Source organism: Anabrus simplex, chromosome 1 (genome assembly GCF_040414725.1).
Source record: "Anabrus simplex isolate iqAnaSimp1 chromosome 1, ASM4041472v1, whole genome shotgun sequence".
Lineage (NCBI taxonomy): Eukaryota > Metazoa > Arthropoda > Insecta > Orthoptera > Tettigoniidae > Anabrus > Anabrus simplex.
The window spans coordinates 625,917,007-625,932,246 of record NC_090265.1 but is presented as its reverse complement, the minus strand read 5'-3'; the positions used below and the strand labels follow the sequence as shown (position 1 = coordinate 625,932,246).

The 15,240-nt window shown below is 35.4% G+C and overlaps 1 protein-coding gene across 3 annotated transcripts in view; it reads left to right on the top strand.

The window, feature by feature from the left end:
- The window catches only part of Papss (PAPS synthetase), a 258,890-nt gene extending 244,943 nt beyond the window's left edge, over positions 1 to 13,947 (top strand). For all 3 annotated transcript variants that reach the window (XM_067135681.2, XM_067135685.2, XM_067135682.2), the window contains one exon: positions 10,194 to 13,947. In XM_067135681.2, coding sequence (XP_066991782.1) covers positions 10,194 to 10,291 — 98 coding nt within the window. In that variant the 3' untranslated portion in view covers positions 10,292 to 13,947. The remainder of the gene's footprint in view (positions 1 to 10,193) is intronic.
- The last annotated feature ends 1,293 nt before the right edge of the window (positions 13,948 to 15,240 follow it).

Here is a 15,240-nt window from a genome sequence, read left to right as displayed (position 1 = left end):
CTATTGGTTCTGCTCCTTCCCCATACACTTTCATCACCACCGTCTTGGTCTTGCTGATGTTTAAACCATATTTCTTAAACTCCTCATTCCAGCTTTGTATTCTCTCTCCCAATTCCTCTTCTGAGTCACTCCAGATCGCAACATCATCCGCAAATGTGAAGGCTTTGATATCTCCATGTTCTTTCCTTTTAATAGATTTCATTACTACATCCATTACAATAATAAATAGAAGTGGTGACAATGAGCTGCCCTGCTGCACTCCTCTCTTTGTTTCAAACCAGTCCGACAAACCACATCCTACTTGAATACAGCTTCTGTTCCCACTATACAACATTTTCACTTTGTCTATGAGGCTGTCTCGCACTTGAAGTTCTTTCATGCATTGCCAAATTCTTTCCCTTGGTACACTATCGTATGCTTTCTCAATGTCCAAAAATATTAGAAATAAAGGCTTGTTCTTCTCCCAGTATTTTTCCATTAGCATCCTAATTGCAAATATAAGGTCTGTAGTTGACCTTCCTGGTCTGAAACCATACTGCTCTTCTTCCAAAATTGGTTCAACAATATCTTAAGATATGGTACTATATTCCAACCCATTGTCTTTAGTATATCCCTCGAAACCCTATCAATTCCAGCTGCTTTTCTAGTTTTCAACTTTTGTATCGTACTCTAAATGTAATTGTTATCATAGGTAAATTTTAATAATTCTTTAGTATTAGTCACCTCCTCTATCTGGATATTACTGGGAGATAGTGGGTTCGAACCCCACTGTCAGCAGACCTGAAGATGGTTTTCCATGGTTTCCCATTTTCATACCAGGCAAATGCTGGGGCTGTACCTTAATTAAGGCTTTCCTTCCCATTCCTAGGCCTTTCCTGTCCCATCGTCGCCATAAGACCTATCTGTGTCGGTGTGACTTAAAGCAAGTAGCAAAAATATATCTGGATATTATCCTTGTAACCAACAATCTTTACATACTGCTGACTGAATACTTTCGCCTTTTGAAGATCCTTGCATACACACTCCCCTTGTTCATTAATGATTCCTGGAATGTCCTTTTTGGAACCTGTTTCTACCTTAAAGTACCTAATACATACCCTTCCATTTTTCACTAAAATTTGCGTGACTGCGAATTATGCTTGCCATCATGTTATCCTTAACTGACTTCTTTGCTAGATTCAATTTCCTAGTAAGTTGCTTCAATTTCTCCTTACTTCCACAGCCATTTCTAACTCTATTTCTTTCCATCCTGCACCTCCTTCTTAGACTCTTTATTTCTCTGTTATAATATAGTGGATCTCTACCATTCCTTACCACCTTTAAAGGTACAAACCTGTTTTCACATACCTCAAGAATTGCTTTAAACCCATCCCAGAGTCTGTTTACATTTTTATTTACTGTTTTCCACTGATCATACGAAGGTAATCCTTAAAATAAGGTCTCCTATTTTTTTATAAATACATAGACCTGTATATTTCTACAATGGTTTACATCATTTTACAGCTTGAACATTTAGCTATTTTTCTACATAATCACCATTTCAGTCAATGCATTTTTGTAGACGCTGTGACAGTTTTTGTATGCCCATGTCATACCAGCTCGCCGCCATACTGTTCAGGAAGTTGTGAACCTCATCTTTCACCTCGTCATCAGTGCTGAGTTGCTTTCCAGCCAAATGTTCTTTCAACTTAGGGAACAAATGATAGTCACTGGGCGCCAAGTTGGGACTATAGGGTGGGTGGGTGATGATGTTCCACTGAAACTGTTGCAGGAGAGCAACGGTTTGCCGGGCGACGTGCGGGCGAACGTTGTCATGGAGGATGTTTACGCCCTTGCTCAACATTCCTCTTCTCCAGTTCTGAATTGCCCCTTTTAATTTTTTGAGGGTCTCACAGTATCTGTGAGCGTTATTTATGATCCCAGGAGGCATAAAGTCGACCAGCAATACCCCTTTTCGATCCCAAAACACAGTTGTCGTAACTTTACCGGCAGATTGTGTTTGCTTGAATTTCCGTGGCTTTGACGAAGAGGGATGCCGCTACTGGCGTGATTGTCGCTTGGTCTCAGGTGTAAAGTGGAACACCCAGGTTTTGTCATCCGTGACAACTGAGTCCAAACCATCCTGTTCGGCTGCAAAGCGTTGAAGAAATGCGCGGGAAGAATAAACTCGTTGCCACATATGGTCTTGAGTCGGCATGCGTTGCACCCATCTTGCGCACACCTTCCGGTATTTCAACTTTTCGGTTTCACGCATGATTTGCTCAACCTTGATGACTGTTTCGACGGAAATTTACGGTCTCCCGCTCCTTTGTTCATCATGAATTTCAGTCCAACCAGCTGCAAACTCTCTACACCACTTACAAACATTTTTGACATCCATGCACGACTTACCATACACTTCCGTCAATTGGTAATGGATTTCAATCGGTTCAGTACCTTGCGATCAAAAAGCGAATAACTGCGCACACTTCGCACTTGGCAGTAACATCCAAAGGAAGCTCCATTCTCAGTGGCTGCCAAGCCAAGACTGAATGCCTCATTGTGGCATGTGCATGTTTATGTGCGAGCGCGGGAAACACTCTTCACAATATTGTGACCAACAGCCACGCAAACAGAGTTCTGTATTTATAAAAATGCAGGAGACTTTATGTTTGGGATTACCCTCGTAGTTACATTTTAATAACTCCCTCGTGCCTGTTTTATCAGCCATATGTTACTGCCTAATAGTCCTAATTTTAATACCTTTCTATCATATTTATTTTTAACTATGACAAAAACAGCTTTGTGATTACTAATGCCATCTGTTACTTTCGTTTCTCTATAGAATTCATCTGGTTTTACCTGCACCACATCCAGAATATTCTTCCCTCTAGTTGGTTCCATCACGTTCTGAATCAGCTGCCCTTCCCATATTAACTTATTTGCCATTTGTTGGTCATGCTTCCTGTCATTCGCATTACCTTCCCAATTGATATTTGGTACATTGAGATCACCCGCTACAATCATGTTCCTATCCATATCATTTCCCAAATAATTCTGAATCAGCGTCAGTGCTACCCTTTCACGGTCTGTACACTCCAAAGACACCCAGTTGCTCATTATCTTTATAGAGATGAGCCTTACACCTAGAATTTCATGTTTGTCATCTTTAACTTTTTTGTAGCTTATAAATTCTTCTTACACCTGAATGAATACTTCCCCCTCCTACCATTCCTATCCTATCTCTACGATACACACTCCAGTTCCGTGAGAATATTTCTGCATCCATTATATCATTTCTCAGCCATGATTCAACTCCTATTACAATATCTGATAAGTATATATCTATTAAATTACTTAATTCGATCCCTTTCTTTACTTCTACAGATCACCACTAATATTTTTATGTCATCCCTGCTTGACTTCCAGATCCCTGCACCTTATCGCTGCTCCCTAGACCACCCCGTTTCCCTGAATGTACCTCCCTATAACCCTTCTAAACAAATTTCCTAATTTATATGTACCACTGCAGTTTAAGTGAAGGCCATCAGAGCGCAGATCCCTATCTCCTATCCACCCATTAGGATCTTGAAATCTCGCTCCCTATTTCCCAAACACCCACTACATAGTCTCATTTAAATCTCCAATCACCTTCCAGTCCGTATCCCTCCTACACAGTATTCCAATGATAAAAATCTCTGTTTCCTTAAACTTCACCCGTGCTGCATTTACCAGATCCCACACATCGCCAACTATGTTGGTACTTATACCTGCTGCATTACGTTGTTGGTACCAATGTGAAACACCTCCTTCTCTTCTACTTTCCCTCCTCCTCTTCTGCTTTCCACAACATCTGCCTTAACCTAATTCCTGGATAACACACTACCCTGGTTCCCTTTCCTTCACACACTTTCCCCACATGTCTAACAATGGAATCCCCCATGACCAGAACCTCAACCCTACCCACCTCATTTGATCCCCTCCTCTCTCGATCAGCCCTATCTTTCCTCACTGCTGCAGAAGCTACTTCCTTCTCCTTCTTCTCCCTCCCATGACCCTGTTTCACCTGTCTTGTCCTATCCTCTGTTTTACATATCCCTTTCGTACCTTTTCGTTTTCTCCTACTTCCACACTTCTTAGCAACAGAGTTCCCTGTTCTTCATTTTTCCTCTCTTGTTCTACCTGCAGTGACTCGTACTGATTTCTCATAGATACTTGTCCTGAATTCTGATCCTGAAAAGAGCCCTCAGCCTCCAATGTCCTTCCCCTTAAAAAATTAGACCACATCTTTTACAATCCCCCCCTTTCCCTTCCCATCCCTCTTTTACACCCACTGTATCCTGTACATTGTATAAGGGAGGTGTACTTTACTTCCTGTTCTCTGAGAGAATTCTAATTATCTTCCTCAAACTCTCCAACTCCTCCCTCATACTCCTTAATGCCTGGCCCCACCCATAGTTCCTACACTTTTATTTATTTATTTATTTATTTATTTATTTATTTATTTATTTATTTATTTATTTATTTATTTATTTATTTATTTATTTATTTATTTATTTATTTATTTATTTATTTATTTATTTATTTATTTATTTATTTATTTATTTATTTATTTATTTATTTATTTATTTATTTATTTATTTATTTATTTATTTATTTATTTATTTATTTATTTATTTATTTATTTATTTATTTATTTATTTATTTATTTATTTATTTATTTATTTATTTATTTATTTATTTATTTATTTATTTATTTATTTATTTATTTATTTATTTATTTATTTATTTATTTATTTATTTATTTATTTATTTATTTATTTATTTATTTATTTATTTATTTATTTATTTATTTATTTATTTATTTATTTATTTATTTATTTATTTATTTATTTATTTATTTATTTATTTATTTATTTATTTATTTATTTATTTATTTATTTATTTATTTATTTATTTATTTATTTATTTATTTATTTATTTATTTATTTATTTATTTATTTATTTATTTATTTATTTATTTATTTATTTATTTATTTATTTATTTATTTATTTATTTATTTATTTATTTATTTATTTATTTATTTATTTATTTATTTATTTATTTATTTATTTATTTATTTATTTATTTATTTATTTATTTATTTATTTATTTATTTATTTATTTATTTATTTATTTATTTATTTATTTATTTATTTATTTATTTATTTATTTATTTATTTATTTATTTATTTATTTATTTATTTATTTATTTATTTATTTATTTATTTATTTATTTATTTATTTATTTATTTATTTATTTATTTATTTATTTATTTATTTATTTATTTATTTATTTATTTATTTATTTATTTATTTATTTATTTATTTATTTATTTATTTATTTATTTATTTATTTATTTATTTATTTATTTATTTATTTATTTATTTATTTATTTATTTATTTATTTATTTATTTATTTATTTATTTATTTATTTATTTATTTATTTATTTATTTATTTATTTATTTATTTATTTATTTATTTATTTATTTATTTATTTATTTATTTATTTATTTATTTATTTATTTATTTATTTATTTATTTATTTATTTATTTATTTATTTATTTATTTATTTATTTATTTATTTATTTATTTATTTATTTATTTATTTATTTATTTATTTATTTATTTATTTATTTATTTATTTATTTATTTATTTATTTATTTATTTATTTATTTATTTATTTATTTATTTATTTATTTATTTATTTATTTATTTATTTATTTATTTATTTATTTATTTATTTATTTATTTATTTATTTATTTATTTATTTATTTATTTATTTATTTATTTATTTATTTATTTATTTATTTATTTATTTATTTATTTATTTATTTATTTATTTATTTATTTATTTATTTATTTATTTATTTATTTATTTATTTATTTATTTATTTATTTATTTATTTATTTATTTATTTATTTATTTATTTATTTATTTATTTATTTATTTATTTATTTATTTATTTATTTATTTATTTATTTATTTATTTATTTATTTATTTATTTATTTATCACAAGATACAGCTACACTGAGCAAATTTCACTTGCGCTGCCAACAGACTATTTAACCAACGTAAACTTTCATAATAAAATATAACAAACATAACAAAATATAACAAGATCAGGTACACAGCCTACTAATAACAACTGTCCAAATCGAAAACCATAAGAATGTCCATATTCATAGCCAAGTCGTCGTGGGTCAAGATGGCGGTATAATCCCTTCACATCAACTTATCTTTAAGAGGCTATTTACACACCTCTCGAATACACTTTTATTTGATGCTATATCGAGTTCTTGTCTCCTGTTAATATTGTTAAAGAGTGTCGGGAGGCGGATTAGGAAAGATCGTTGAAGTATTGAGTGCTGAGTGTGGGGAATGTGGAGAAGGTCTTTGGTTCGGGTCGAGCGGGAAGGAACGCGGAGAGAGAAGAGTGAGACAAGATGTTCCGAGCGGTAATGCCCATTTAAGATCCCGTGGAGGAAACTCAGGTCAGCTACCTGTCGCCTGATGTGCAGCGGTGACATATTAATTGCCATTAATACCTGCTGCGTAGACAGATTTCTGAGCTTGGGGTTTCTGTTCCTTACAATTGCAGCAAAGAAGGACACTGCTCTGTCTAACTGCTTAGTATTGGAGGGGGAGGCTGTTGTCCAAATAGGAGAGCAGTAGTTTAAGAGAGGTTGAATGATCGTGAGGAAGAAGTGACGAAGAGCAATGGGGTCAGAAATTTCTGTGAAGCGATAGAGAATGCCTAGTAATTTCATGGCCTTGGTTGTATATGTTTCTATGTGGGTCTTAAATTGTAATTTTGTATCAAATATTACACCTAGGTCACGCTGTTGCGTAACTACGGTGATGGGCTTGTCGAGTAGGTAATATGATGTCGGTAGAGGAGATTTACGTAATGTTATGGTCATGTGGCTGCATTTTTGTGGATTAGGGATAAGTTTCCAAGTACGGCACCAGTTCGAGAGGGCATTAAGTGAGGACTGTAGCAGAGCTGCATCTCCTGGATTCCTGATCTCCCTAAATATCTTGCAGTCGTCAGCAAAGAGTAGGGTATTGGCTGTTTCGTTGAGTTCGGACGGCAGATCGTCCATAAACAAAGAAAACAGCAAGGGGCCAAGAGTACTGCCTTGTGGGACACCGGACGTGACTGGTAAGCATGAGGATGAAGTGCCTGATATTACCACTCTCTGCCAACGGTTATGTAGGAAGCCAGAAAGAAGGGTCAGAAGACTGCCATGTATATTAAATCGTTCGGAGAGTTTATGGAGCAACAGAGTATGGTCTACAGAATCGAAAGCTTTCGAAATGTCTACGTAGCAGATATCCAGCTGCGATTTAGCTGCAATGGCGTGTGATGCAAAGCTATGCAGAGTGGCTAGGTTTGTTAGACAAGAGCCACCTGATAGAAAACCATGCTGCTTGGTTGAGATATACGGCAACGTGAATGCGAGGAGACGCTGGTGTATAATTTTTTCAAAGATAAAGGATAGTGTGGGGAGAATAGAAATTGGTCGGTAAGATGAAACATTAAATTTGTTGCCTGATTTGAGAAGTGGAACAATATTTGCCTGTTTCCAGGTATTAGGAAAATAGCCCGCGGCAAAACATCTGTTAAATAATTTAGATAGAGGGACACAAAGAGTACTGGCAGTATTTTTTAGGAAAAGAGGACCTATAGTGTCGGCACCGGTAGCTTTGTTGGTACGAAGAGTTTGAAGAAGGTCATGAACTTCGCTTGGTGTGGTAGTTATGCTTGATAGGGTTCTGTTTGAGGCTGTACCAATGGGTGGGAGCGGTTGGTTTTGTAAGGGAGGGGAGAAGTTGGAGAAGAAATACCTGTTGAACAGTTCATTGCGATCGGCGCCGTCTGCTGTTGCATCGTTGTGGTTCACGCTGACAGGAATCCGCTCCGTCCTTCTTCGTGTGTTGATGAGACTCCAGTAGCGCTTGGGATTGCTGCGGACGTTTTCAGTGACAGTGTCTACGTGTGTTTTGTAGTCTCTTCTGACCATAAACCTCGCGTGGCGGCGGATTTTAACAAAAGTATTGTGAGTGTGTGGGTTAGGGAAGTCTTTCCACAGGCGCCAAGCTCTCTTTTTATTAAACAGTATCAGTCTGGTCTCATGTGATATCCAGTGTTGATGTTTGCTGGTAGTAGCCCGTTGTGCAGGTACGAAGTCTTTAATTGCAGCTTGCAGCCAGTCGTACAGCGGGTCAAGAGCCGATTCGATGTCAGCTATTTCGAGCAGACTCCAGGGAAGGCATTCCAGGGCACGACACATTGCAGGCCAGTCGGCACATCGCCAGATGTAGGTAGGGCGGTAGGATGTCCTGCTGTGAGGCTTTGAAGAGGGGTGGGGAAGAAGGAATGTAGCATCGAGAGACTGGTGGTCGCACAGGAAAAGGTTTCTGCCTGGGGTTATTGTTTTAAGTTCTAATGAGGAGAGTATGAAGTCCAGGGTGTTGGGTCCACGGGTTGGGTACATATTAAACTGTTTCAGTCCGAGGCCATTAATAAAACTGTCTATAAAGTATGTGTCACAGTTGTTAGCTGACAGTCCGGTAGTTGGAGAAGACCACTTTATAGACAGGTTAAAGTCGCCCATTAAAATTACTTCACCATGAGGGAGAGCTGCAATGACTGAGTCCAGGCACTGTTCAAGGTCACAGAATGGGCTGTTTGGTGGTCTGTAGTAACATCCCACAAGTACAGGGCGTCGAGGAAAGAGTAGCTCCACCCACACTAACTCACAGTTCCGTTCGAGATCTGTCCTTCGTTTACACGGTAACGCACTGTTCACTGCTAACATCACTCCACCACCTAGAGTAGCGCGATCACGACGGAATATGCTGTAATTAGCACTGAGTGGTAGTTCACTGTCACTAGCCCACGAGAGCCATGTTTCCGTAAGTCCAATCACGTCAACTTCTCTTAAGTCTGGCAGGGATAGTTCACAATCAGACAGCTTGTTGTTTAGGCTTTGCACATTCTGACAATAGATATTTATGTCTGTTTTCATTTCACAAGTGGTGGGACCGGGGTTTAAGTGAACATCTCCAGCCAGTAGTAGGAGGCAAAGCAAGCCCCTAATTGCTGAGCGACCAGGCCTAGGCTTGTTCGGCTCAGAGCTAGTAGGGAGGCGCCTATAAGTCTGGAAAATGGCGCATCCAGTCAGAGAGAACGCCGGAATGTAGTAGTTTCTCTCTGCTAGTAGCCATGCAAAAGGAGAACTCACTTTTTCACTTGCACACACCGATTCCTTAATTCGAATAGACCCGTGCAGAGAACCGTAAAGCGCAACAACTCTGATTATTACCACACAAACAACACAAACTGCAGCAGCACTAAGCTTGCGCGTGTCTACTCTAGCCGCCATCTTAAATCACTTGCACTCCATAGCCACTCTTTACGGAAAAATGAAAAGAAAAGTAAAAAAAAAAAAAAAAAAAGAAATATTGTCTAGGATAGTACACAAAGATCACACTACAATAAGGTAATTAATATAGGCTACTACTACACTACAATACTACTTAGTTGTGCAAAATTTATATCCTACAACATCTTGTTATATTATTGCAGTTTAGGGAAAAGGACCAATGTATTTCAGAATTGTTGTAACCACAGTGGGTTGCATATTAAAACTAAATCGCAAGGGGCCAGTGGAACCACCTGGTATATTTGTTGCAGATACAGGTTAAATGGGGAAGAATGTTATACTGTATGTAATGATGAATGCTATGAATAAACAACGCACCCCTCCAAACTGCTATCATCTCATAAAATGTCCGAACTACATTGCATCTAGATCTCCATGTTGGAAACACACTGAAAATATCACACACCACTGACTTGGGCAGTACTACTGCCATCTAGCAACATACAAACCTAACTATAGCATCACAGAATCTTACTCAACACTGTAGTGGAGTGCATGGTTCGTTTCCAATCTCTAATGTTTTGTCAAAGTCTACTGCATTGCTATGCTCACGTCACGACTGGAATCTAATTTCTGCCACTACAGGCTATGCTGGTACCTAGGTCTGAATGTGTTAGGTATTCTGTATTGTTATTCAGTGGTGTGTCGAAAATGCTGTCGAAGTGAATTCTGTTTTATTGTTTCCAATAATTTTCTGTTTTGTCTTTCTTTCAGGTTTTGCTCGAAGTGGACAGAGTCCTCCAGATGGTTTTATGGCTCCAAAAGCATGGAAGGTTCTTGCAAACTATTATCAGTCTTTAAGGAACAAGTAACTTACGTTTTGTTTTTTAATTCTCATGCCATAAGAACACAATTAAGCAGGCAACTTGGAATTTTCACTTCTAACATTCCAACAAAAATAGATAAGAAAGTTACTTGAGTCACTAAAGGAATTGAAGGTAGTATATTCCGAAGTAAATACCGATTGGTAACTGTAAGAATGCAAGATCATGTTTATTTGTGGCAGTTATTTAATTTCTCATATTGAGTGAATGTACAATACTTGCTATATTTGTCATTCTTTGTAGTATATCTGTTCTAATGTTATTCACTATTATGCTCAAATGGAGTGTTCATTGTGTATATGCAATGTAATCATCAGTCATGGAAATGTTCCTTTACAACTTATATAAGAATAGAAGGGTAAAGAAGAGAAAAACTATAAACAATATATCATGGCCTAATTTAGTCGCAACATTTCATAGTTCTTAGCTTACAGTGTCAGAGTGTAGTGCAATTGTATCTATGAATCTGATGGTCTTTTCTGATGTAGAAGTTCTTTATTGTTTTAATTGGTAATATATTTTATCATAATTATGGGATAAATTGTTTGTAATGATGTTTGTAACTTCATGGATTCTTTTTTATTCTTTGGACAGCAGGACTGTTTTTAAATTATCTTCCACTATTGTCTTAATATGTTCGTAGTCCTAACTATCACAGTTTCCATTCCATTCTATTTGTATATACTTACTGAATTTTATTTATATGAAATAGTGATAGTTCTGTATTAGTTGCCAGTTATTTGCAGATAGTTGCAAATCTTTTATTAAACTTTTATCCCCTCATATTAATGATATGAAAGATACATCCGTCTTGCTGGAGCCAAGAATTATTGTAATCATATTATTCTTATTAATATTATTATTATTACTAATGAAATTGTGCAATTAATATTCGTTTTTCAGATATCTCTTTATAATTTTATTGTTACTGTGTTGAGCTATGTTAAGAAAATATATATTATATGTTTGAAATATTTACATATATTTACACATTTTGTAATATTTACATATTAGCATGTAGTATTTTATGTATAAGTGAATAGAAATTGCTTTTTTTTTTACCTCAAGTTTTGTGAAAATTTGGAATGTTATTTTTACAATTTTAAAAAAAAGCTAGATGTATGGAATTTTATAAACTGAAGGTTAGGGTTTAATGAGTAGCATAGAACATCAATAGAACATATCCTAATTGGCTTCAAATTGTGCATTCTGAGTGTGATTTTGATTTGATCACACCCTCAGGACTATTAATATAAGGCACTAAATGTGGTATTTCCATCGTATCCTCAGTCTCAGCTAGGTTTACAACATAGATCATCTTCCAGTTGTTTTAGCAGACATTTTACCTCTTTTTCCCTTCTAGGGTGAATTCCTTATCCATCTACTCTCTTCTCTTGAAGTTTGCAAAACCTCAGGAGTTTGCTGTTTCACTCTTATCTTAAAGTTACCATATTCATATTTAAATATTAAATAGTTTTTATTACAAAAGATTTAATTTAAATTTTTCAGATGGGAGACGAAATTGTTAAATCAGCAGTATTGCATGCAGACTATAGAGTTCCTAGAACTTAGAAACAGGCAAGGGGAAAGAATGTTAATGAAATCAGATAAACCAAGCTCCCATTTGTGTTGAAAAATAAGAAGGCTAATATACTCCTTAATCCACTCTCATGTAGTTAAGAATCTTGAAAATGACTAACGAAAATTTAAACTCGGGAAGGGTTAATGTGGATTTTTTGCACCAACTCATTTAGGTCCTTTAGCGACGATGGGATAGGAAAGAGCTAGAACAGTGAATGAAGTAACTATGCTCTTAAATTAAGGTTCAGCCCGAGCATTTGTATGGTGTGAAAATGAAAAACCTTCAGAGCTGCCAACAGTGGAAAGTTTCAAAGCGGAGCTGAGTTCATAAAAGTCTTTAGAGACCCATTTATTATTTTTGCAAAATCAATATACTGTATACTGTATATTAATAAAATTCATAAAGTTTCAGTTCACCAAAAAATACTTCCATGAATCTTTAATCATTGCCTAGCTTCAGTTCAATGACATTTTATTTCAGAGTTTCTGCAGAACATACTAGTATTTTTTTTTCTGCTTCACTTCCTAATTTATTTAGTGTATGTATGTACTGTATTCAGTTTTATATATGTGTGTGTGTATCTAATGATGATATTGCCAGATGTGAGAATTTTGTTATTGGAAGCAAGTAATTATTTTATTTATGAACCTTCCAGTTCTTCACTGTAGCCATACTTACCTATGCAACAGAAAGGTGGGTGCCATGGTGCCATTATTTTATCATTTAAAGTTTCTGGAATGAGACTGCCAGATCAATTGCAGATACACACAGAACCTGGGCACCACTGATTGCAAATATGAATGATGCCAAAGATTGTCCTTACAAAACATACAAGTGGACTGTCTTTTCCTTCCCCTCTCCCAGAAGTCTATATCCGAACGGGTAGTACATGAGGTGAATCTGCTGACATTGCGTCGGCGTAACTTTGCACCAGGCTCTTACTTTATCTTTCTTGGTTAACTCATGCTCTTTTTTTGACTGCAACATTACAAGGTTTTATAGTGTTAGACTATCCCAGTCTCAGTCATTCAAGGCTCTTTTTCTCTTCCTTGTTATCTGAAGTGCCAGCCCCATGGTGTTGGAGGAGCATGCCTGCCTCTTACCTGGAGATCCTGGGTTCATTCCCAGCCGTTTCAGAGATTTTAGTTCTGGACTGAGAGTTGGGATAGGGTTCACTCAGGAGCTATCTGATATGAGAGAGGCAGTGGACCTCGTCACAAAAGCTAAGCAGTATGACCTAGGATGTCCTCGCTATGCCCACATGGCACTCCAATGTCTGGAGACCAACAGGCTGAGTAGCAGTCCTCTTGGAAGGCTCTATGTGCCAGGGGTTTGTTTTTTTACCCGGAAGTTCAGTCCTTGAAACTAAAACATTTCAGTTGACTGTTTAGTTAATGTAATTACCAGAAATGATATTGTTGTGTTGTAGGTATCAGGACCGGTGGTTTGTAAATATATCAAAATGAATATGTGGGGAAGTGTACAAAAGTTTTTCTTTTAAATTTCCATACTTTCTCAATTGCACGGACATTCATTTTCCCAAGGAAAAAAAAAAAGAATGAAACTAATAGTAGCTGAACAGAAATTGTAATATATTGCATTTTAGTATAAAGTTTGATCATTACTAACTTCAAGGTACTCTGAATTTAGTGAATATTTTATTCATAGCCCTCTCTAGGTATGTATTTATGGGGTACCAATATTTGACCAGTTTTAGCAAAGAATAGTGGATAATACCTGGGTATAATTTTGATCTATGTTGTGCAGCCTATTAAAGGGTGCAGGGTATTTGAGAAAACATTAGTACTAATTAATATAAGAATGGTGCTGTGCCTGCTGCCTTTTTATCCAAAAATGTATTATTTCCTTCAAGGCATCATGCTTGTTAATAGGTATTTTATATAGCCTACACATATACTGTAGCTTACACCAATGATGATTTGTTGAGCACTAGAAAATTAGGAAAAATATCTGATGGTTATTCTTCATTTATTTTTCCATTCATTTAATATTGTATTTAAGCTGTTATCTGTATTTTTAAAAAATATATTTTTATAACATGCTCATTGTGTTATTTCCATTAAACTAGTACCCCATTTCAATCAATTTGCATATTGTTTTTAGATGTCATTAGTATTTCTTGCTGACCAGATGAAGATTTCAACAAGTTCTCGACGTTTGTCTGTTCATCACCTGAACCCTCTGTGAACAAAAGAAATAGTCATTAACCTTTTAAAATTCTAATATCAGCTTATTTATTTACTCGTGTCAGAAGCCTACTTAATATATACAGTTAAAATAAAATTTTAATTAAACTATTTACAAAAATTAACACACAAAGGAAATTGACTAAATTTACTGTACCGTCAAACGGGGCAATTTCGGACACAGAGGTGGTTTTGGACAGTATGGTAGATTTGCCGTATTTTTTCGCATAGCAATGAGCCGCCAGTGCGTTCCACTTCTGCGCACGTTTTAGTTTGACATTGAGGTTATGTTTTCCGCTTTCTGTGCTTTTTATTACGAATCGACTTCATACTTTGGAAAATTTCCCGTCTGCACTGGTATTGTTGAAAGTTCATGCATTATTATTAAGTGGATACTTTTGATTGTCGCGGTCGGAAGGAATGCATTATAACTATGGTTCTTAGTGAGATCAACTGACTGAAGTGTTTATGAACAATCACTGTGGAATTTTGGTGTGATTTAGTAAAAAATAGTGTTTTACGCACATTTTACTGAAAATTGGAAGCAGTCTGGGTGATTTCGGACAATGCCTAGAAATTATCAGAGGCAGAAAGAAGCTGCTTCGAGGGGTAATTACGAACCAAAATTATTAGAAAAAGCTGTACATGATATTAAAAGTGGCAAGTTGTCTTATAGGAAAGCATTTGATTTCTATGGTATGCCTTGGTCCACCCTACAAAATAAAGTGCAAAATGTACGTCCAAAAAATGGGAAGAAAACCAATGCTAAATGAGGAAGAAGGAAATGCTCAAGGAAGCTCGTCACCCTCCGGCTATGCTCCAACCCAACACAACCTGCTACTTCCTGCCGCTGTCGCAAATAAAATGTTCTTCCTGGGAAGTTGATTTTTGGCCGTGACTTCCGCCGAGATGAAAGCACTGGCCACAGCAGTGAAAATGAATGTGATGAAGCACACAATGAATGTAATGACGTTCTGGTGTTGCAAGAAGAGGCTTTCCTTGTTGCAGATTATAAATACAAGTTGAGGAACAAAGAGCATACAGGCAGTATTTTGGCCTGGCCTGAAATATTCGTTCAAGGGATGTGGATGTCAAATACTTGCGCCCATATAAAAACAGCAGAAAAGTGTTTATGTTCCCTAACATCC